This window comes from Capsicum annuum, unplaced genomic scaffold, assembly GCF_002878395.1.
Source record: "Capsicum annuum cultivar UCD-10X-F1 unplaced genomic scaffold, UCD10Xv1.1 ctg1489, whole genome shotgun sequence".
NCBI classification, from domain to species: domain Eukaryota; kingdom Viridiplantae; phylum Streptophyta; class Magnoliopsida; order Solanales; family Solanaceae; genus Capsicum; species Capsicum annuum.
In genome coordinates, this window is record NW_025820303.1 from 1,320,815 (window position 1) to 1,343,911 (window position 23,097).

The 23,097-nt window shown below is 37.0% G+C and overlaps 1 protein-coding gene across 1 annotated transcript; it reads right to left on the reverse strand.

The window, feature by feature from the left end:
• Positions 1-835: 835 nt before the first annotated feature.
• Positions 836-17,298, reverse strand: LOC107875769 (BTB/POZ and MATH domain-containing protein 4). The gene is made up of 4 exons (XM_016722608.2): positions 16,750-17,298; positions 4,866-5,211; positions 4,327-4,603; positions 836-1,641 (listed from the first exon to the last, which is right to left on the reverse strand). The coding sequence occupies exons 1-4, from the start codon at positions 17,142-17,144 to the stop codon at positions 1,454-1,456; spliced, it is 1,206 nt and encodes a 401-aa protein (XP_016578094.1). The 5' UTR covers positions 17,145-17,298; the 3' UTR covers positions 836-1,453.
• Positions 17,299-23,097: the final 5,799 nt, after the last annotated feature.

The following is a 23,097-nucleotide window of genomic DNA, read 5'->3' on the forward strand; positions in this document are numbered from 1 at the left end:
TTTAATTTATTATAAACAACAATAATAGCATATCTAGTATAATTCCACAAAGGAAATTTAGGAAAGATGACCTTACCCGTACCTCCTGCAGACCTATATATCCAACTGAGTCCACCATATCTGATATCCACACTCTTCCTCAATAAGATGGCACAACAGCTACACTCTCCGCTTTGAAATTGTGCCGACTTTCTTTTATGTTCACTGATTTTACTTCACGGAATTCATTGCATTGGCAGGATATTTAACAACCGTGTAAGGTAACAAGAGGCTACTAGACCCCGTACATCTGTAGACTGTAGAAGTGATGAAGATACTATTGGAACTTGCTTGAACACGAGTAGCTCCCTTTGAACCAACGGATGAATCCTACGGGAACTAATTTTCGGTTAAATTTGTGCCATATTTTATCATCTCGTAAATGAGCCTTTAATTTTCTTCTTATTAACGACTTAGAAGTAAGTTTTGAACTTCCAATAGTTCAGAGACCAAAATTACACATTTGGATAAATTGAAGGTTAATTTATTGTTAGCTGTAGCTTGCTCCTATAGGTTTTGGTCCTTCAGTTTATGTTATTACTCATCTCTCGTACTTCAACTATCATATTATTTTCTTACAGTTATCATCCTGTTACTGCATGCTATTTCTTGTACTTCTATTATATTACATTTCTGATTGCTTTGGACTATTTCTCTCTTTGAGTCAAGAATCTATCGAAAAGAACCTCTATCTCTGAGGTAGGGGTAAGAGTAAGGTCTGCTTACACACTACTATCCTCAGACCCCACTTTGTGGGATTATACTACGGATGTTGTAGGATAAATTCAAGGTTAAATAACATGAACAAAAATTAGAATAAGGCAATGATCAAGGCTAAATCACCGTTTCCACTATTCAAACAGACATGAGAAAAAGAATCAACCAAACAAAGAATCAACATGAGAAAAAGAATCAACCAAACAAAGAATCAACTCTTTTCTCCCTATATCAGCTACTCTCGTCTTCAACTGCTTAAAATGACAGGTCCTGAACATCAGAGTCAGTCATACAAAGTTCCGGAGCAATGGCTCACTGCCAGCTTAAGCAATAGCAATTCAGAAATTTGGAACTAAACCAGAGAAGAGGCAGCATCCTTTTTCTACAAAGCAGCACGGTATGAAGTACAAACAAGAGTATCCTCCAATTTACAAAGGTTACAATGGCAACAGCAAAGGTACTGACTTTCCAGGATCATGTCTCAACACTAAACAGTCTACTGAAACCCAAACTTGGTGTCAGCATAAACGTAAAAAAAAAAAAAAAAAAAAAGGGCTCAGTATGGAGAAACTTCCAGGATACTGGTATTACAGACTAGCCAGGTATTCAGAAAACTATAGTACATTTACCTTCCTGTAACATTATTAAGACAACTTCCAATATACAGAACGATAAAACAAGGATTCTCTATCTAAAATCAGGTCCGTTGCCTTACCCTCCTGCCATTGGTATCGCCACCATCTGAAAGCTGGGCCCAAACGCTTCTAGACTTTCCGCCTCCACTGCTACAATCATCCTCACAACCAGCAACGGTTTTAAGAAGCTCCGACTGAAGAGAAGGGCAATTCTCTTTAAGGTATTCAAATCCATCTGATTGCATGACAGCTGCAAAAATAAGACAACAAATAGATGAGGGGAAACTGCAGTGCAAAGAAAACACACAAAAAACATACCTTCAGGCTGCAGATTTTTATATATATCATAGTCTTTAACATAGAAAGGTCCCCAAATGAACTCTGACACTAGTCGTTATAGTCAAAGCTCTCCCCAACAGAGGAGCAACTCATCAAACAAATGCTCGAGACATTTTGGTTTTTGGACATCCAAAGGGATATGCACATTCTTTTGCGACATTTGATAACACATTACTTTTTCTTTGGATCAGTTCTATGACAGTATCTCGCTTAGTATCATGACTTGCCCAGTGAGATTTCCTTTAGAGCCCATTTAATGGAAACATGTGTTTGCAATTAAAATAAAATATGTGATTCGCTTCATCACTTTTAGTTTATTCACCAAACTAACTTCCAAGTCCATATTAGCAAGACCTGTCCCCTCCCAAAAACACTCTATAACAGAACCAGAAAATAATTACATAGATCTGTAATTATTTTAGGTGTAGTTATTCAAAGTTGGCATGTTCTCAGCGAACTCCAAAACTTCTGATGTGGGAGCTAAAGGCTCTTTTAATGCTTTCTGTTTTAAGGGTTTACAGTGATGCGGCTAAGTATATTTCTTCTTTCAGTTCAGGGAAAAATCTCATTGCCATTTAATGTTCGTATGCAGAAAACTCAATTGATTTCCCAAGTAAGAAATTATTCTCACTTGAGTGGATTCCATGATGCACCCACTAAAAGCTCTAGAGAAAAGCAAGCTAACAGACAGAACAACATAAGCTGGAATTTAACAGTTAAATCAGACTTCTTTTGGTGGCTTAGGACTTGAGGTACATGGCTGGGTGTAGTCTTTCTGGAGCAACAAAGGGAGATTAATGGACCCATAGATGTTCAGTTGATATCAGCATCAGGCCAAATAGTGTTCAACAGAATTGAAGTCAACATCTATACCATCAGTGGCAAAGATGTCCATGCCAAATTCATGAGCACAAGTTATAACCATTTCCCATCGCTTCACCATGGCAGGATACTTCATCAACTTAGTTGCTGATTTGTGTTGCCTTCTACCTCTTGGTTTCAATATCTTGTGAACATTTGATGGGTCAGAGATTTTAGACACTTTTTTGTTATGGACTTTGTTACATAACGGTATTTGTTACCCTCACCCGCGCCAAACCCAGTTGTTAGCTAGGAGAAAGCTAAATGAAGTAGGGATAGTTCTAGGAAAGCATGGTTTATATCCCCTATAGAGTCGTAGAAATGTAGATATTATTTTTTGCGAAGCCTATTTTTCAAAAGAGTGAGGATGGACAACAGAAATTCATTTAGTATAGTCAGCTAGGAAGCACAAGCTACGCAAGTCATACTGGGATGCTGTTCCACACATTGGCTCGACTCTACCTTCCACGTCCAATTCTTCTTTCATTACAAGGCCATACTTTTTTATGGGCTTGTTACATTGTCTACGCAGGTACTGATCACAAATATAGCCTGGGACAACATGCAGTTTCTTGTGTCTGTAAGAAGGGAGGCAGTGAAGAAAACCAAAAAAGGTAAAGACAAAGGAATATATCATAGAAAGAAGCCCTTCATACTCAAATTTAACTCTTCAATAAAATATCTGTAAAGCCCCTTTTTTCCAGTTATCTCTAGAGAATCTCCGGTGCGAGACTATCCCAAATTATTGAATATAGGAATGACATCGGTTCAAATGGAGCGAGATGGACACTGAGGATTCATACAGCCTCCCAACTAGCTAGGAATCAGGCGGAGGCGCGAAGCTGTTGTGTCTTTCGTCGTTTTTTAGGATACTCTAAAGCAACTTCAATTTGGAAAAATTCTAAGCAAAATGCTCTTATTCCATCTGGCAACTGCACTTCTCAATTTTCGGTATTTTCCCCAAGAAGAGAGAAGAAAAAGGAGAGCATTCCCAGTAAAAGAAGAAAAGAAGAGACTTGTTTTCTTTACTCAGTTTATGTCTTAACAGAAGGGAAGCCTTGGAGTAACTGGTAAAGTTGCTACCATGAGTAAAAGAAGAAAAGACTTAATTTCTTTACTCAGTTTATGTCTTATCATAAGGGGTGCCTTGGAGTAACTGGTAAAGTTGCTAACATGTGACAAGGAGTTCATGGGTTCAAGCCTTGGAAACAGCCTCCGGAAGAAATGCATGGTAAGGTTGCGGACGATAAAACCTTGTAGTCGGGCCCTTCCCCGGACCCTGCGTATAGCGGGAACTTTAGTGCACCGGGCTGCCCCCCTGTTTTTAGTTTATGTCTATGGTCAGCTTCAGGGACAAAGCATAACTCCTACTAAATAGGTTCTGGAAAAGAGAGAAGGCAAGACACTCAGCAAAGGAACAGATATGGGAAATGGTAACTATACAGACAAAGATAGATCCGATAGATAATGTTGACATGCTAAGGGTTCACTTTACTCCACAGCTTTCAGCTCAAGAGAACAAAGAAGATGACAATAACCGGCTCCCATCCCCAAAAAAACAGAAAAACACCTTTGCCAAGGCAAAATGCACAAGGTCCATGCTAAACAAACAACCAATTTTCACTTCTTGTGATCCAAGACAATGAAAATGCACATGTTTCAGTCAAACAGTTCAGAGAAACTGCAGAAATCACTGTAAGATATGGACAACTTGCAACAATAGCATCTCTCATACCTGCAAGATTTTCAGCAGCAAATCTAAGGCAAACTGCTTTGAGCTCCATGGCATGGTAACGGTCAGCTAAAGCAAGAGTTCTGGAAACAGAGTTCACCGAGATATCTTTGCAAAGATGAGATTCGCACACCCGCCTGAGTCTTGTTAAATCATACCGATCGGCTGCTGATAGCAGTTTTGCTGTCAAAGTATCAGTCACAGAAGGAATAGAAGAAGAACTAGTATCTTCTAGCTCTTCTCCTACAAGAGAATCTCGGTATATGAAGTGCAACATAGCCTGTTTCATTCATGCCACAAGAATAGGTATATCAAAGAAGGGTGAGCGAGAATTTCATGTTTTCTTTGGAAGAATTTTAATCTTTTTGCCAAAACACGAAAGTTACTTTTGAGAAACAAATACAGCAAAAAAGATGGAGAAATGACACAAATGACACTACCTGAAGCAATGAGAAATTCCGTCTTCTTCGACAGCACAAGAAAACCCAATTTAAGATAAAATGATTAACAAAAGTAAAAAAGAAAAAGGTGTCGGTGCTCACTTTAAAGACCGTGGGTTCCATATCTGCGACAATAATCTCCTGCTTATCGCCCTCCAGTTCATCAAACAATTCAGTACGGAATACAGGAGAACGAGCAGCTAATACCAGCTTATGGGCATGAAATTTTTCACCAGCCACATTGAAAACAACATCAGATCCCTCCATATTCTCTAATAGCATGCCAAAGTGTGATCCCATATTAGAATCTGGAACCTGGATTGGCTGTAAGCTCGAACAATCAATTGTAGATTGAACAACTCCCACAGTGCAATTGATTTTCAGACGGTCATCCTTGAGAAAATCTGAAGTCTCAAGCAACGCTCGTCTAAAGAAACGTTTGTATCCCCTGCATACCACACAGATAAAACAATATAGTAAAATTTTGTGTTAAAATGTAACCAAAAATATCAGGCTTAAAGTAACAGGGAAAAATAAAGCTCGATTAGGCCTAGATACCAATTTTAATATGTATTTTCTTTCAAACCACATTCATACCAAAGAACAGAAAATTACAAGCGAGGCAGAACCTAATAATAGAGCATGTGCCAATCAAGGAAACGCATCACTGTCAGCCAGTACCTAATTTGCCCACAAATACTTCAACTCAACATTCAATGAGGTTCCATGATGATCACTACAACATGTTGATTTAATTAATCTATAGAGGATAATTAAGTGTTGTGCACCTTGATGATCAAGTTGAACAATATTCAACCTATCCACCTCTCCTCCATCTCTTCTTCTATAAAATCTCCAAGTGACTGTTAGATTACATTATACAAATAGATTTGTAATATTTCTCAATATATGTAGCCAGTGCTGGCATCTCTACCTCACCTCTGAAGTAGTGGTACGGATTGTGTACACTTTACCCTTCCCGAAACTTGCTTTGTGAGAATATACTGGGTATGTAGTTGTTGTTGTATATGTAGCCAGTGCTCAAAACAAGCATCAATTGCTTCATGCATAGGGCAACTTTGCTAAAGAAAAAAAAAAAAAAAAACTTGAAACAAATAAAAACAAACCAACCTGAACAAATCACTTTACCCAAATTATTTTAAAACCCATTGACACTGAAAGGTGTTTAAAAACATAGGGATTAGGCCTAACTCAACCCCAAAAGTTAGCTCATAAAGCAAGAAATGTGCAAGACCATATAAGGAGACATCCAATTCTCTCAACCAAAGTGGGACATCCTAACAACCTCCTACACTCCAAGGCGTAGACATTTGAAGCATGAACAGATTGGAATAGGTCTAGCTCTAATACCAAATTACAATAGTGGACTTTGAGCCTAATCCAAGCACCAAAACTCCTGAACTTAGGATTAGCCATGACTATCATCAATAAAATCATATTACCTTATGTCCTTGTACAAAAGAAGAGTTGCTCAAAACCATATACGGAGACAACTCATTCCCTCAACCAATGTGAGACATTCTAATATGTGAACCACATCATCTAAAAAATCAAGTTTCAGAGTGGCACACTTCATTTATTTAATCAACTCTTTCAAACATCCCTTACTTACGTCGGGTTCTTTATGTTTATTTATTTATTGACAGTGACGGAGCAAAGACCTCTAATAAATCAACTGGTATGCCCTTTACAAAAGATAAGGGGATGTATACATCTCAACAACCCCCACATCCCATTTTTGGAGTTCGAACATGGACTTGATCTAGACTTTAGAGAGTGAACTGGATCACCATGTAAATGTGTGAATCATTTCATGTAAAAACTTAAAGTGGTTTACTTATAATGAAGGTTGCACAGAGATGAAGTAAGCACATTTAACTAAATGACCCAATGATATATGATTCTGGATGTAGTCTTCAAAGTCTGTCTAATCAAACATCACATTTGAAGAAAACCTTCTTATTTTGATGGCTATTATTAAATGCATATTTTATTAGTGTGAAAAATATGAGAGAAAATATTATTGAATTTTTGTATCGAAATTATTACATTGAGACCCTATTTATAGACAGTACATTCTAATCCTATTTCTAATAGGACACTACATTACAATCCCTTTCTAAGTAGAATTCAATATGCTATTCCTATTTATATTCTAACACTCCCCTCAAGCTGGTGCATACAAGTCATATGTACCAAGTTTGTTACAAATGTAATTAATACGACGACTGGTGAGGGACTTGGTGAAGATATCTACAAGTTGATCACTCGACTTCACAAATTTTGTAACAATATCTCCCGAGAGTTATCTTTTCTCTGACAAAGTAACAATCAATCTCTATGAGCTTGGTCCTCTCATGGAACACTGGATTAGATGCAATACGAAGGGCTGCCTGATCATCACATACAAGTTCCATCTTACCAGTTTCTCCAAATTTTAATTCTCTCAGCAATTGCTTGATCCAAAACAGCTCGCAAGTTGCTGCAGCCATCGCTCAATATTTTGCTTCGGCACCAGATCGAGCAACCACACTCTGTTTCTTACTCTTCCAGGACAACAATTACCTCCTACTAAAACACAATATCCAGATGTAGAACGTCTATCAGAGGGTGATCCTGCTCAATCAACATCTGTATATCCAATGATATGCTCATGGCCTTGATCCTTGAAGAGTAGTCCTTTACCTGGAGATGACTTTATATATCGCAAAATCCGAACAATTGCATCGCAATGACTATCACAGGGGGAAGTCATAAACTACTTACAACACTCACAGGAAAAGAGATGTCAGGTCTAGTCACTGTGAGATAATTCAACTTTCCAACCAACCGCCTATACCTTTCAGGATCATCGAGTGGCTCCCCCTGTCCTGGCAGAAGTTTAGCACTTGGATCCATAGGAGTGTCAATGGGTAGACATCCCATCATTCATGTTTCCTCAAGAATGTCTAAAGCATACTTGCGTTGAGAAATAACAATACCTGAATTGGACTGAGCAACCTCAATACCTAGAAAGTATTTCAATCTGCCAAGGTCTTTAGTCTGGAAATGCTGAAAGAGATCTTGCTTCAAGTTAGTGATACCATCTTGATTATTGCCGGTGATAACAATATCATCAACATAAACCAACAAATAAATACACAGATTTGGTTCAGAATGGTGATAAAACATTGAATGATCAGCTCCGCTACAAATCATGCCAAACTCCTGAATAATTGTGCTAAACTTTCCGAACCAGGTTCGAGGAGATTGTTTCAAACCCTAGAGTGACTTTCGCAATCGACATACAAGGTTACTAGACTCCCCCTGGGCAACAAAACAAGTGGTTGCTCCACATAAACTTCTTCCTCAAGATCACCATTCAGAAAAAAAGACGAATGGTAGCCATAGAGAGAAAAAGATGGACAAATGCTATTTTAGCCACGGGAGAGAAAGTGTTACTATAATCAAGCCCAAATATTTGTGTATATCCTTTGGCAACAAGGCGAGCCTTCAGCCGATCAACCTGACCATCTGGACCAACTTTGACAGTATAAACTCAACGACAACCAACAGTAGATTTACCTTACCTGCAGGAGGGGAAATAAGCTCCCAAGTACCACTCGCATGTATAGCAGACATCTCATCAATCATAGCCTTTTTCCATCCTGAATGGGAAAGTGCTTCATCTGTAGTCTTAGGAATGGAAATAGAGGCCAAAGATGATACAAACGCATAATGGGGTGATGACAAATGATGATAACTCAAGAAAGTATAATGTGGGTTAGCATTACGAGTGGATCTTATACCTTTTTTAAGTGCAACTGATTGACTAAGAAGAGGCAGGTTCGCAGTAGGGGAAGCGTCGGGCGCAGGACATGAATCATCTGGGACTGATATTGGACGTGGGTGGCGGTGATAAGTCAAAAGTGGTGACACTGCAGCTGGAGATGGAGATGTAATCATAGATTCCTCAAAGATTGGTATGAGTAAGACTAGAGGTATGGGTAAAACCTCAGAGATATTAAGATGATCAGAAGATGTATAGAAAGGTTGAGATTCAAAGAATGTGACATCAGCGGACATAAGGTAGCGACCCAGATCAGGTGAATAGCATCGATACCCTTTTTGAACTCGAGAGTAACCAAAGAAGACACATTTGAGAGCACAAGGGGCTAATTTATCTTAACCAGGGGCTAAGTTATGAACAAAACATGTGCTCCTGAAAACACAAGGGGGATAGAGTCGAGACGTGACTGAGGAAATAGTATGGAATGGGGAACCTTATTCTGGATTGAAGATGATGGCATTCTGTTAATGAGATAGCAAGATGTGAGGACCGCATCGCCCCAAAAACACAGTGGAACATGGGATTCAATGAGAAAAGTGCGAGTAGTCTCAATAAGATGCCTATTTTTCCTTTTTGCTATACCGTTCTGTTGAGGGGTGTATGGACATGATATTTGGTGAATGATTCCTTGATAAGTCATGAACTCTTGAAACTAGGAGGATAAGTATTCTAAGACATTATCACTACGGAAAGCACGAATAGAAACACCAAATTGATTTTGTATTTCAGCACAAAAACTTTTACATATAAAGAATAACTCGGAACGATCTTTCATTAAGTAAACCCAAGTACATCTTGAAAAATCATCGATGAAAGTAACAAAGTAACGAAATTCTAAGGGTGAACTGACTCTACTAGGACCCCAAATATCGGAATGAACTAATGAGAAAATAAACTCTGAGCGACTCTCAATACTACGTGAAAAAGTAGCACGGGTGTGTTTCCCAAGTTGACAGAACTCACAATCTAATGTGGATAGACTAGACAAACTAGGCACCATCTTTTGTAGCTTGGATAGACTAGGATGTCCCAAACGTTTGTGAATAAGGTCGGAAGGATCTGTAGCGGAGCATGCTGTGAAGGAACTTGAAGAGGTAAGATGGTAAAGGCCCTGTGATTCATGTCCTATGCCAATTGTCTGTCCCATTTTGCGATCCTGCATTAGAAAAGAATCATCAAAAAAAGTTATACTACAATTAAGGGCACGTGTCAAACGACTAACAGATGCAAGATTAAAAGAACAACCAGGGACATAAAGAACAGAGTCTAGAGCAACAGAAGATAAGGGTTTGGCTTGTCCAACTCCTTTTGGCTCTGTTCGAATTCCATTAGCCAAAGTAATAGCAGGAAGAGATTCGAGCACTGAGGTTTGCTCCCCTGGGTGCTTCTCACCATGTTGCGGTGTTTGCTTTCGCACACAACACTTAAAAAATAGACGAGGGCTCAAATTGGACTTAACAGTTGCCGGAAATTGAAATACCGGGTTGTCTTATTGAGTTTTCTTCCCATAACGCAAAACCTGCTCTGATACCATGTGAAAAATATGAGAGAAAATATTATTGAATTGTTGTATCTAAATTATTACATTGAGGCCCTATTTATAGACACTACATTACAATTCCTTTCTAAGTAGAATTCAATATGCTATTCCTATTCATATTCTAACAATTAGCAAGAGACATACGGAGCACTAGAACACAGTATCCATCTCATTGTCATTGATAAATATAGTATCCATCACTGGTTTTTTCTCACACTGCTCCTTGCTCTCCTTTTTCGGTGGAGTAAAAGATTTCACTGTGGGGATCAAGAAGATGCAAATAAACTACAAAAAAGAAATTCAGTGGTATCAACAGTGGATAGGATACTATGCTCCGTTCTCACCAGTCCTTTTTTCCGTCCTTTTCTTTTCAAAGTGTTTTTCATCCTTTAGCCAGTCACATATAAATTGGAAATTACAAACAATGATGCACCTTGGTCAAATAAATAAACCATCCACATTCATATTGCCTAAACATTGAGATATGGTTGCATTCCAAGTATATAACTAAGCGGAAGTTGTTACATATATACAGGAAGAAAAAATTAAGTTTCAAACGTAGTAAAGTTAGAACTAACTCTTACGACCAAGTGCATCATTCAAAACTTGAGGATGATCCCCCCTCCCCCCTCCTCTATCCTTCACTTAAATACCACTCAATTCGCTGGTCAGAGGGCTTGAACTGGTGACCTAAGTCACAAATTCCTTAAACTTAGATGATTGAGTTAAGCTCTGGGGACCAAATCAAACAAAGTTTTATTAGCCTTACAGCTCTTTCTTTTACAACCCCTTAGTGTTTTCTTATCAAATCTAAATATGCATGCAATAAATACTTACCCTATCTTTCTCAAAAAAGAGCTAAATATGCATGAGAATTCTGCCAATCATCCACATTTGTGCTAGACATATGCAGACTGCAATATGCTCTCAGACAGAAAAAAGAAAATACCAACTAATCTGCTTAGCTTCACTGAAATCAGAAAGTCTGTGTCACCTATTTAGTTATCGACCATGAAATTACACAAATGCACCTAAATACTCAAACACAAATTATCAAACTTCATAAAATCCCAATTGAACTCTGCCTAAGCAAGCTTACCAAAGCATAGCCAGTTCTGAAGCCCGCTATAAAAGTAGTGTTGCAGTAGTTAATACTCATCCAGCATAACTATAGTTAATACTCCTAATAACTAATCCTGAATAAAGTGGATGGAAACATAATTATAGCCAGCCCCAACTAATTTCTCTGACAATTTCACATGAGGCAGAGGAGTTAGATCATTTTGGGGCGATGGTGGAGGAATAGAGGCATACTTCATTTACAATAACATACTCAGTGCAATCCCACAAGTAGAAATCTTAACAATATACTTGATTTGATAGAACAAAATTCTAATCTACACAAGTGAAACTAATACTTCCCAGAATGTTCATAAATAGCAGTTGCAACGGCACATCTTTCACATAAACCAATAGAATGAAACTTATGTTGCTTGGACTCTTCAAAAATGTTGACAAGTGAGTGTCAGATCCTGCAAAAGTAGTGAAGTTTGAAGGATCCGACATGAGTGCAACATCATTTTTGGAGAGTCCGAGCAACATAGAATGAAACAACTACATTCAACAATAAAGAATGAAATCATCAACCAAAAAAAACAATAAAGCATGAAATTCACCACAAATTGAAGCTAAAAAAATTAAAAAAAAAAAAAAAAAGGGAAAGTCTGCCAATTAGAATCCATAGAGTTTCCACTTCCCCTCATCACTCGAATCCTCAACCTACCAGTTGATGGTGGAGGCACACAACAACTTGAGCAAACCTCACTGTTCTTTTGTCAATTTACCATTGTCCCAAGGCTTGCCCATCAATTTAAAACTAAGTCAATCCAACACTAAAGCATGAAATTCACTGCAAATTAAAGGTAATTACATAAACTAAAAAAAATCTATCACTTAACCATTACCCCAAGTTTGACCCATCAGGTCCTTTGATTAAAAAAACACATTGCCCCAAGGTTCACCATCAAACTAAAACTAAGGTAATTCAACAACGAAGCATGAAATTCACTGCAAACACATGAACTAAAAAAAAATGTCATTTTACCATTGCCCCAAGGCTCGTCAATCAAATCAAAACCAAGCTAATTCAATAATAAAGCATGAAATCCACTGCAAATTAAAGCTCAACTACATAAACTAAAAAAAAGGCAGCCCAGTGCACTAAAGTTACCGCTATACGTGGTGTCCAGGAAGGGCCCCACCATACGGGTACATCGTACACAACCTTACCTTGCATTTCTGCCAGAGGCTGTTTCCAAGGCTTAAACCCGTGACCTCCTGGTCACATGATAGCAACTTTACCAGTTACTCCAAGGCTCCCCTTCCAAACTACATAAACTAAAAAATAATCAAAAAAATATCACTTAACCATTGCCCCAAGGCTCACCATCAAATGAAAACTAAGTTAATTGAAAAATAAAGCATAAAATTCACTGCAAATTAAAGCTAAATTACATAGCAACAACAACATATCCCGTGTAGTCCCACAAAGTGGGTTCTGGGTAGGGTAGAGTGTACGCAGACCTAACCTAAGGTGAGGTAGAGAGGCTATTTCTGATAAGACCCTCAGCTCAAGATAAAGCTAAAATCAAATATTTCCCTCACAATTAACCATTGTCCCAAGGCTCAACATCAAATTAAAACTAAGTTCATTCAACAATAAAGCATGAAAATTCACTTCAAATTATAGCTAAAGAACCAAAAGATCCTTCCACTTCACAATTCCACCAAATCTCGCCATCAAATCAAAACTACATTAACAGAATTTAAACAAAATAACCACATGCTGCCCAGTATTTCAACAAATACGGACCACTTTCAAGTGACCGATCAAATTTACTACAAACCTTGACTACAAACCTTATGCTTCCCTTTACCACTCTGATCACTATATTTTGTAGTTTCTTTAAACATTAAAGCATGAGATTCACAACAAACTAAAGCTAAATTACAAAAAATAGAAAAAAAATCAAAAAATTCTATCAATTTACCATTGCCCCGAGACTCATCATCAAACTAAAACTAAGCTAATCCAACAATAAAGCATGAAGTCACTGCAAATTAAAGCAAAATTAAGCTAAAAAATCAAAAAATTCAGCAATTTAAAACTAGGTTTACAGAATTTAAACAAAAATTACCACATGCTGCCGCGGTGTTTCAAAGTGTAGGGTCCACGTTCAAGTGACTTATCAAAATGACTATGAACTTAATGTTTCACTTTACAACTCTGATCCACCAACATCAATTCAAACAAAGCCCTAACATCCATTCCTTCACTAGCCAACACAAAAAAACCCGGAACATATGTCTAATTATCCTCCGGGTTTTTCCATCAGGATAGAAATAAATCACCCATTGATGACCACTAACAGTGAAATTGTCACTTGCTATGTGTTTTCCAACTCCCATTCCTTTAGCCAATGAATAATCTTGAATCATGAACCTTATGCTTCTCTTTAGCACTCCGATCAACAAGAGTCAATTCAAACGAAGCCCTAACATCCGTTTTCACTAGCCAACACAATAAAAACCGACACATACATCGTATTATCTTTCGGGTTTTACCCATCAGGATAAAAATCAATCGCCCATTGATGACCACCATCAGTGAAATTATCACTCGCAGTGTGTTTTCCAAAATGACTATGAACCTTATATTTCCCTTTACCACTTTGATCAGTATATTTTTAATTTCTTTAAACATTAAAGCATGAAATTCACGACAAACTAAAGCTAAATTACATAAATTGAAAAAAAAAATACTGTCATTTTACCATTGCCTCGAGGCTTGCCATCAAATTAAAACTAAGCTAATTAAACAATAAAGCATGAAATTAATTGCGAATTAAAGCTAAATTACATAATCTAACGAAAAAATCAATAATTTCTGTCACTTGACCATTGCCCAAAGGCTCACAATCAAATCAAAACTAAGTTAATTCAACCAAAAAAAAAAAACAATCTGGTACACTAAAGTTCCTGCTATGCACGAGATCCAAGGAAGGGCCGGACCGCAAAGGCCAATTATATGCAGTTGTTCCTGCCATCCTGGAAGAGATTATTCCCATGGCTTGAACCCGCGACCTCCTCATCACATGACAACTACTTTACCAGTTACTCCAAGGCTCCCTATCAACTAACTCGGCATTAAATCACGAAAATCACTTCAAATTAAGCTAAAAAAAATCAAAATTCAGTCAAATTACCACATGATGCCGCGATATTTCAACGTATGCGAGCCAATTTCAAGTGAACAATCAAAATGACTATGAACTTTATGTTTCCCTTTACCACTCTGATCAACAAGCGTCAATTCAAACAAAGCCCTAACATCCGTTCCTTCACTAGACAACGCAGTATAAATCGATACATATGTCAAATTATCCTCTGGGTTATTCCCATCATGGTAGAAACAAATCGCCCATTGATGACCACCAACGGTGAAACGGTGAATTATCACTACTATGTGTTTTCCAACTCCCATTTCTTTAGCGAATGAATAGCCCAGAATCACGAACCTTATGCTTCCCTTTACCACTCTGATCACTATATTTTGTAATTTCTTTAAACATTTAAGCATGAAATCAACTGCAAATAAACTAAATGACATAAACTAATAATTACCACTGCCTCAAGGTTCGCCAATCAAATTAAAACTACGTTAATTCAACAATAAAGCACGAAATCGACTCCAAATTAAAGCTTAAAAATCACCAAATATATAGAATTTAAACAAAAATTACCACATGTTGCCACGGTATTTCAACGTATAAGGTCCACTTTCAGTGACCTATCAGAATGACTATAAACTTTATGTTTCCCTTTACCACTCTGATCCACCAACGTCAACCCAAAGAAAGCCCTAACATTTGTTCCCTCATTAGCCAACACAATAAAAACTAACAATTACAGAAAGGCAGCCCGGTGGACTAAAGCTCCCACTATGCACGAGATCCAAGGAAGGGATGGACCACAAGGGTCTATTGAACATAACCTTATCCTGGATTCTACAAAAGGTTGTTTCCACAGCTTAAACCCGTGACCTACTGATCACATGACAACAACAACATTACCAGTTACTTCAAGGCTCCCTTTCAACTAAATTCAACAATAAAGCATGAAAATCCACAGCAAATTAAAGCTAAAAAAGAAAATCAGTCAAATTACCACATGCTGCCACGATATTCAACATATACGGACCACTTTCAAGTGACCGATTAAAATGACTATGAACCTTATTTTTCCCTTTCCCACTCTGATCCACCAGTCAATTAAAACAAAGCCCTAACATTCATTCCTTCACTAGCCAACGCAATAATAACCGATACATACATCGAATTATCCTCTGGTCTTTTCCCATCGGGGTAGAAATAAATCACCCATTGATGACCACCAAAAGTGAAATTATCACTCGCTATGTGTTTACCAACTCCCATTCGTTTAGCCAATGAATACCCTTGAATCATGAATCTTATGCTTCCCTTTACCCCTCTGATCACTATATTGAGTAATTTCTTTAAACATTAAAGCATGAAATTCGGAAACAGCCTCTCTACTTCTCTACTCCTGAGGTAGTGGTATGGTCTGTGTACACTCTACCCTCCCCAGACCCCACTAGGTGGGGATACACTGGGTATGTTGTTGCTGTTGTATTAAAGCATGAAATTCACTTCAAATTAAACAAAAAATATCAAAATTTATGTCATTCTACCACTGCCCCAAGGCTCGCCATCAAACTTAAACTGAGCTAATTCAACAATAAAGCATGAAATTCACTACAAAAATTTTTTTGAGAACGGTAACATGAAATTCACTACAAATTAAAGTTAAAAAATCAAAATTTTCAGTCGAATCGCCATCATATCAACACTAAACTAACAGAATTTGAATAAAAATTACCACATGCAGCCGCGGTATTTCAACGTATATGGTCTACTTTCAAGTGACCAATCAAAATGACTACAAACCTTATGCTTCCCTTTACCACACTGACCACGATATTTTGTAATTTCTTTAAAAATTAAAGCATGATATTCACAACAATTAGAGCTAAATTACATAAAACTAATTAAAAAACAAAAAATTTCTGACATTTTACCATTGCCCCAAGACTCACCATCAAACTAAAACTATGCTGATCCCACAATATAGCGTGAAATTCACTGCAAATTATAGCAAAATTAAGTTTTGAAAAAAAAAAAAGCAATTTAAAACTAAGTTTAGAGATTTTTTTTTTTAAATTACCACATGCTGCCACGGTATTTCAATGTACACGGTCCACTTTCAAGCGACCGATCAAAATGACTATGAACCTTATGCTTCCCTTTACCTAGTAACCTTTCTACCTTAATACATGTCCTCCACACCCTCCTTACACATAAACCAATAGAGTGAAACAACTAAATTCAATAATAAAACATGAAATTCACCGCAAGTTAAAGCTACAAAAAAAAAAAAAAAAATTCAGTCACATTACAATGGCTCCCATGCTCATCATCAATTCAACACTAAATTTACAGAATTTAAACAAAATGTACCACATGCTGCCGCGGTATTTCAAAGTATAGGGACCACTTTCAGGTGACCGCTCAAAATGACTATGAACTTTATGTTTCCCTTTACCACTCTGATCCACCAATGTCAATTCAAACAAAGCCCTAACATCCGTTCCTTCACTAGCCAACGCAATAAAAACCGACACATACGTCGAATTATCCTCTGGATTTTTCCCATCAGGATAGAAATAAATCGCCCATTGATGACCACCAACAGTGAAATTATCACTCGCTATGTGTTTACCAACTCCCATTCCTTTTGCCAACGAATAACCCTGAATTACGAACCGGTGTGAACCGTTGACGGTTTCGGTTACCGACCGGGAACTTGTTGGCCGGCTTAACGGGCTGGTGGTTTTGTCGGAGAGCTCCGACATTGTGAATTTGGGGAATTAGGGTTTGGGTAAAGGGAGATGAATGAACTTGGAGGGAATTAATGGGAAAGGTAGAGGTGTTTGATCTTTTGGAGGAAAATGTGAATGTTTTTGGTACCCCCAATAAAGAAATTAAGATCTGAAAATGCCATATTTATAAGATTTCTTCTGTTAAGACAAGAATGACGTGTGCGGTGGGAGTGTATCGAAATAGTCTCTCTATCGCCTTATTTAAAAACGATAAAAGAATGACATATATCTTATTATAGTCTATCAGACACATTATTTTTTATCTAATTTATGTGGTAGAAGTAATGTTTGAATGATTTATTAGTGATCGATTTTCAATTTTTCACTTTGGATTATTAAAATACTGATCGTTCCTTACTATTTCAATCTCCCACATATATATTTTATTCTTTTCAGACTCTATTTTGTGAGATTTTTTGATCTTTCGAAGAAAAAAATGAAGTTTCTTTGTGCCCAAAAAATAAATTCAGATGTGAAAATTATCATACTTTACAAGAATCTTTATTTAAGACAACAATGATATATTTGGTTGGAGTTTGTCGAAATCGGCCTAACTCGAATGTTAATATGTCATATTAGTACAAGATTTTTTATTTAAGACAACAAAACAATGATATATATCTGCTTGGAGCTTATTAGAAACAGTTTTCCTTTTTTACCCGTGTGATAGAGGTAAGGTTCGAATGCTCGATTAGTGATCGATTGCCACCTGTCTGCTTCAAATTCTCTGCTTTCCAATAACAAATATCGATCATCTTTACCATTTTAGTCTCCACATACACTACTCTCTTCAAACCCATTTGTAAGATTACAATAGTATGTTGTTGTTGTTGTAACAAAAACATATTTGGTGTAATTCCATAAAATAATTTTGTGTTTTTTAGCTAGCACATGCTAAAAAGAAAAGAGCAAGTAAATACCTGTTTCGTGTTTGACTCTATCTGTAAGACAAGTGTGTGCAACCACCTAGTGAAGAGACAAGATCGGAGAGAAGAAATTCTCGCGAATAAGATAGTTGATTCTAACTTATTGTATACAACTCTTATCTACGACAAGCCTTTGCTACTCTCCTTATGGCCCCGATGTTGTGCAGTATAATACATGTAGTTATTTTATCATGTAGCACTTCTTTTCTCCAAAAACATGATAACCCAATGATAATTGCAAAATGTGGTTGCATAATACAATTATAAATTATAATAAAATTAACTTTTATTTTTAAAAAAATATTATTTACGAAAATTAATTTAATAAAAAATATATATTAATAAAATAAAGATATTACATAAAAAAAAAAATTTTGGTAAATAAACTTTTATTTTTACCAGTAGGAATTACAAAACAAAGAAAAACGATTGTGGGCTACATCCAGCCCAGATCAGTAACACCATGATCCTAAAACAAATCTATGCAAGCTATTATATTGGGTAGAAGTTTAAGTCCTTTAATCTCATGGCTATTTTGGTATTGTAGCTCCCTCTGTGACACACCTCCTGTATAGTAGTCTTAATCACTGACACTGCATCTCGAAAAATTCTTTGAATACTCTGCGATTCATTTCCTTCTATAGATGATATATACAAGTTGTTGCGGACATTCGAAATATTGATGCATTGGGATGCTTCCCTTTTCAAGTACTCATCTACGCTAGTTCATGTGACCAACCTCTAGGGTGATGAGTAATCCCCTACCACTGTAAGACCATTTTCCATATATAGGCTGAATATGGACACACAAAAAATAACTATTCAACACTTTCCATACTAGTAGTACACAACAGGCATTCCAGGTCAATATTAAGTCCCCACCTCCCTAATTTATTCTTTGTTGCAAGTCTTTCCTAGGCAATAGCTCTGAAAATAAACAACCATTTAAGATCTCCTAAGTTGTTACAAATTAGTCTTTTCCATTGTACTTTGTGAAATGATCCTTGTAGCTCTCTATATAGCTTTTATATTGAGAATTTTGGCATGCTTAGGTACTTATTGTAGCAATATCCTACAGCTATAAAATACTTCTTCACTCTTAGAATCTTCTTCATAATCTATGATGCTTGTTTTGGTTCAGTATCCCACAATGATCCACCTTTTATGTAGTAATTGTGCACCCACCTTACCCATAGTTTGTCTTTTTTATGACTCAAACACCACAATAATTTTGCTATCTCTACTTTGTTCCAAATCTCAATATCCAGTAAATTTAGCCCCCTACTGAATTTGGTATGCAAAGCTGCTCCCAAGCGATAAGAGCTTTCTTACTTTAACAAATAAAGCTCTTACTGGGGTTAGCTACTAGCCCTGATGCTGCAGAGAACTGCTTAAAGCAATTAAGCATACGAGCTACAGATTGTGGATCCTTTCTATAGAATAATAGGAGGTCATCTGCAAAACCCACTTGCACTATTTTTAACCTGCCACATCTTGGATAATACTTAAAGTCTTTAACATGTCCCAAAGATTTCAGCAGCCTGCTAAAATACTCCATGACTATTACAAACAAGTAAGGAGACAAGGGATCATCTTGTCTTAGTTTTTTCCTAGCTTGAAAAGACTTTATTGGAGTACCATTCAGCATGATGGAATACGATACAGTCCTCACACATGCCATAATCCACTCAATAAACCTATTGGGAACTGGAGGTTGTGTAAGACTTGCTCTAGAAATGGCCATTCAACCAAATCATAAACCTTTTTCATAGCCACCTTAATCATACACCGAGGTAATATGTTTGTCCTTTTATAGCCTTTTACAAGCTCATAACCCAATACTATGTTATCTGATATTATCCTTCCGGAAACAAATGTTGCTTGGTTGGGATCCACTATCATATCCATAATGCTTTGTATTCTATTAGTGAGGATTTTGGAAATAATTTTGTACAAAACCTTACAACAAGATATGGGCCTGAATTCCTTAACTGTTGCAGGGTTTTTGACTTTAGGTATAAGAGTGACAGTAGCACAATTAATATTTCTATTCATGACACCTGTTTCAAAGAACTATAGTACTGCTATTGTTATTGCATCCCCCACAATCTTCCATGATTTCTTATAAAATACAATATTTAAACCATTACATCTCGGGGCCTTTGTATCATCAATTTTTTCAAGTGCCTGCATCATCTCCTCATTGCTTACTGGTACAATGAGCTCTATTTGTTGTTGCCTATTCAGTAGCTATCCATCTTTCATAACTCTAGAGTCTATTGCTAGTAATGAATCCAAAGCAGTGCCCAATAATTTTTTTTATAGAAATTAAGTATTTCCTCTTCAATACCCTTTTTGCTTTGTACTAGGTTCCGTTAGCATCCTGCAGCCTGATGATCTGATTTTGTAATTGTTTGCTTTTCATAGAGGCAAAAAAAAAAAATTTGTATTTGAATCCCCGACCTTGAGCTACTGTACTCTTGCTTATTGCTTCAAGATGGACTCCTCAATTAAATGTCATTTCTCTAATTATTGCCTTGTATGATGTTCAGTCTGTAAAAGACTGTCTGAGATTTACCATCCTCCATTAGAGTTTGGATTTCTTGTAAATAAACTTTAGCAGCTATGATCTTTTCCTCAATGTTAAGAGTATTCTTGAGAGTTTAGTTTCTTTATCTCAAAATTCGCATTCTTTAACCTGTTCCAGACTAAATTCATTCCTTGCCTATGAGCAAATGTTGTCTATCCCATTTGCACTCTAGACAAGAAATCTTTATGATCAGCAAGGTAGTTGAAAAATCTAAATAGTTTCTTATTTTTTATTGGATTAGACTTAATTGTTACTGTGATTGAAGTGTGATCTGAGAAAAGTGGATTCATAACAACAACTTCCACCTGTGGATATTTTTGTAATCACTCCTTATTGCAAAACATCCAATCAATCTTACTACTAGTATGATTATCGGTCCACGTATATCTTCTCCCTACATATTTCATTTTTATTACACCATTGTCTTCTATAAATTCCCTGAAATCTCTTAACTCTGTTGCTTGTACAAGATTACCATTTATTCTGTCATCAACTTCCAGCATTGTGTTGAAATCACCCATAGTTAGAAGAGGTTGGTTCTTGTTTATCATCATTGCTTACAGCTCGCCCCATAAAGAACCATATCTTGGACATTAAGCCGCCCATGTACAGCTATAAAGTTAAACTCCTCTTTATTCTGCAACACTGTGATAGTTCCATATATAAATTGTTTATTTGTAGTATGTGGGTTAAAATCTATCCTTGCCGGATCCCAACAAATCCAGATTCTACCCCGAGCATCAGAACTATTATTGTGACACCAACCCCAGTTCTTAACTAGCTTACGCAGAATTCTAGTTGCATTTGTTCCTGAATCTTGTGCTCAATCATAGCAATAAGACTCACTTTATTATCTCGAAGAAAAGCTATAAATTTTTTATGTTTACCTACTTTATTTAACCCTCTAACATTCCAAGCTACTATCATGATTATTGGTGGGTAAGTATAGAGCAAGGCATACCAGAAGTACTACATTACTCTGTTTAAGCAAACTGACCCCCCATTTTCTTACTTATCTCATCATCCATCAATGCTTCAAACCCATTATCAATGACTATGTCCACCTTTTAGGATTGGTTTGCTGAGTTTTGTTAATAAATTTGCCTTTCACCTGACTCCACTCATCCTTATTTTCTTTATTCAACTTTGTGGGACTTGGTTGTGCATTCATCTTTGCTCCATCAGTAACCTGGGTTTGTTTAGTTATCCATGCTTTCTCCTGCCTTTGTGGATATGTGTGTTGTTTATTTGGTTCTTCCCCATTTTGAGCTTTCTTTTTCTTCTGTTTTCGTGGGGCACATTTATGCCCCACTTGTAGGCATTCATTGTAATATTGCGGAATCCACTCATACTCCACAACCTGGTCAAATTCCTTGCCTGTTGGATCAATCACGCTAACTTTTTTCGACAATATCATAGTAACATCCATTTCTATTAGCACCCCGCATACAAAATCCTTTCAATGTTAGTGGTGTAACTATCAACATATAACGGATAACCCAACCCACTATCAAGTTTACTCTAGGCTTGTCTGTTCTAATAGTTTAATGGAAAATTAGGGAATCGCACTCATATTGGAATAGTTTTCAATACCTCTTTGTGAAAATAAAACTCAGCAGTCCAAGGTTTAATGATGATAGATCGGTTATTCATCTTATACGGTCCCAAATAAAGCGTTGCATTTCGATCCTCCATGGTTTGGAAGAGTACCACAAAGTACCCTTCATCATGGTAGTATATTTTAGGCTTGGTTTCCACCCTCTATTGCGCCATCATGTATCTTTCCAAAGAAATAATTATAGGTTCAGTCCCCACAATGTATAAGATAATTGTTTTTTTCCATTTCACGTTTTCCCCTTCAACATCATCATTTTCCAGCTGCACAAGCTTAGTGTCATCTTTAAACACAGGGCTAATGTATTCCAAATCCATTCCGTTGTTGCAAATTTACTCCCTCGAAAGATATTTTCCCACGATTGCTCTTTCGTATCATCAGTTCTAGTTGTTTTCGCACCATCAACAACACCATCGACTCTTGCCTTCACTTCCCTTGTTTTCACTATCACCAATTTCCCAGTAGCAGTAGGTCCCATAGCCCTAACATAATTTGGGGTAGGTGTATCTCCAATAATTGCTTGTGAAATTGAATTCTGTGGTTGCTGAGTACCTTTATTTTCTTCCGCTGCTCCTCCTTATGGTGTCACCATAGTTTGTGGAGCCTGGGTCGGTATACTCTTACCCATAAAGTTTTTAGGTGGTGTATTCACCTGTATCTGCTTATTCCTCAAAGAACTTGATTCACCTCAATAATGTTTTGTAGCTAGAGCTTAGTCATCTCCTTACGTGGTCGTCCTTGTTTTTTGGCCTTCTTCGCCGATGATTTAGCAACACACTATCGTGCGCCGAGAGA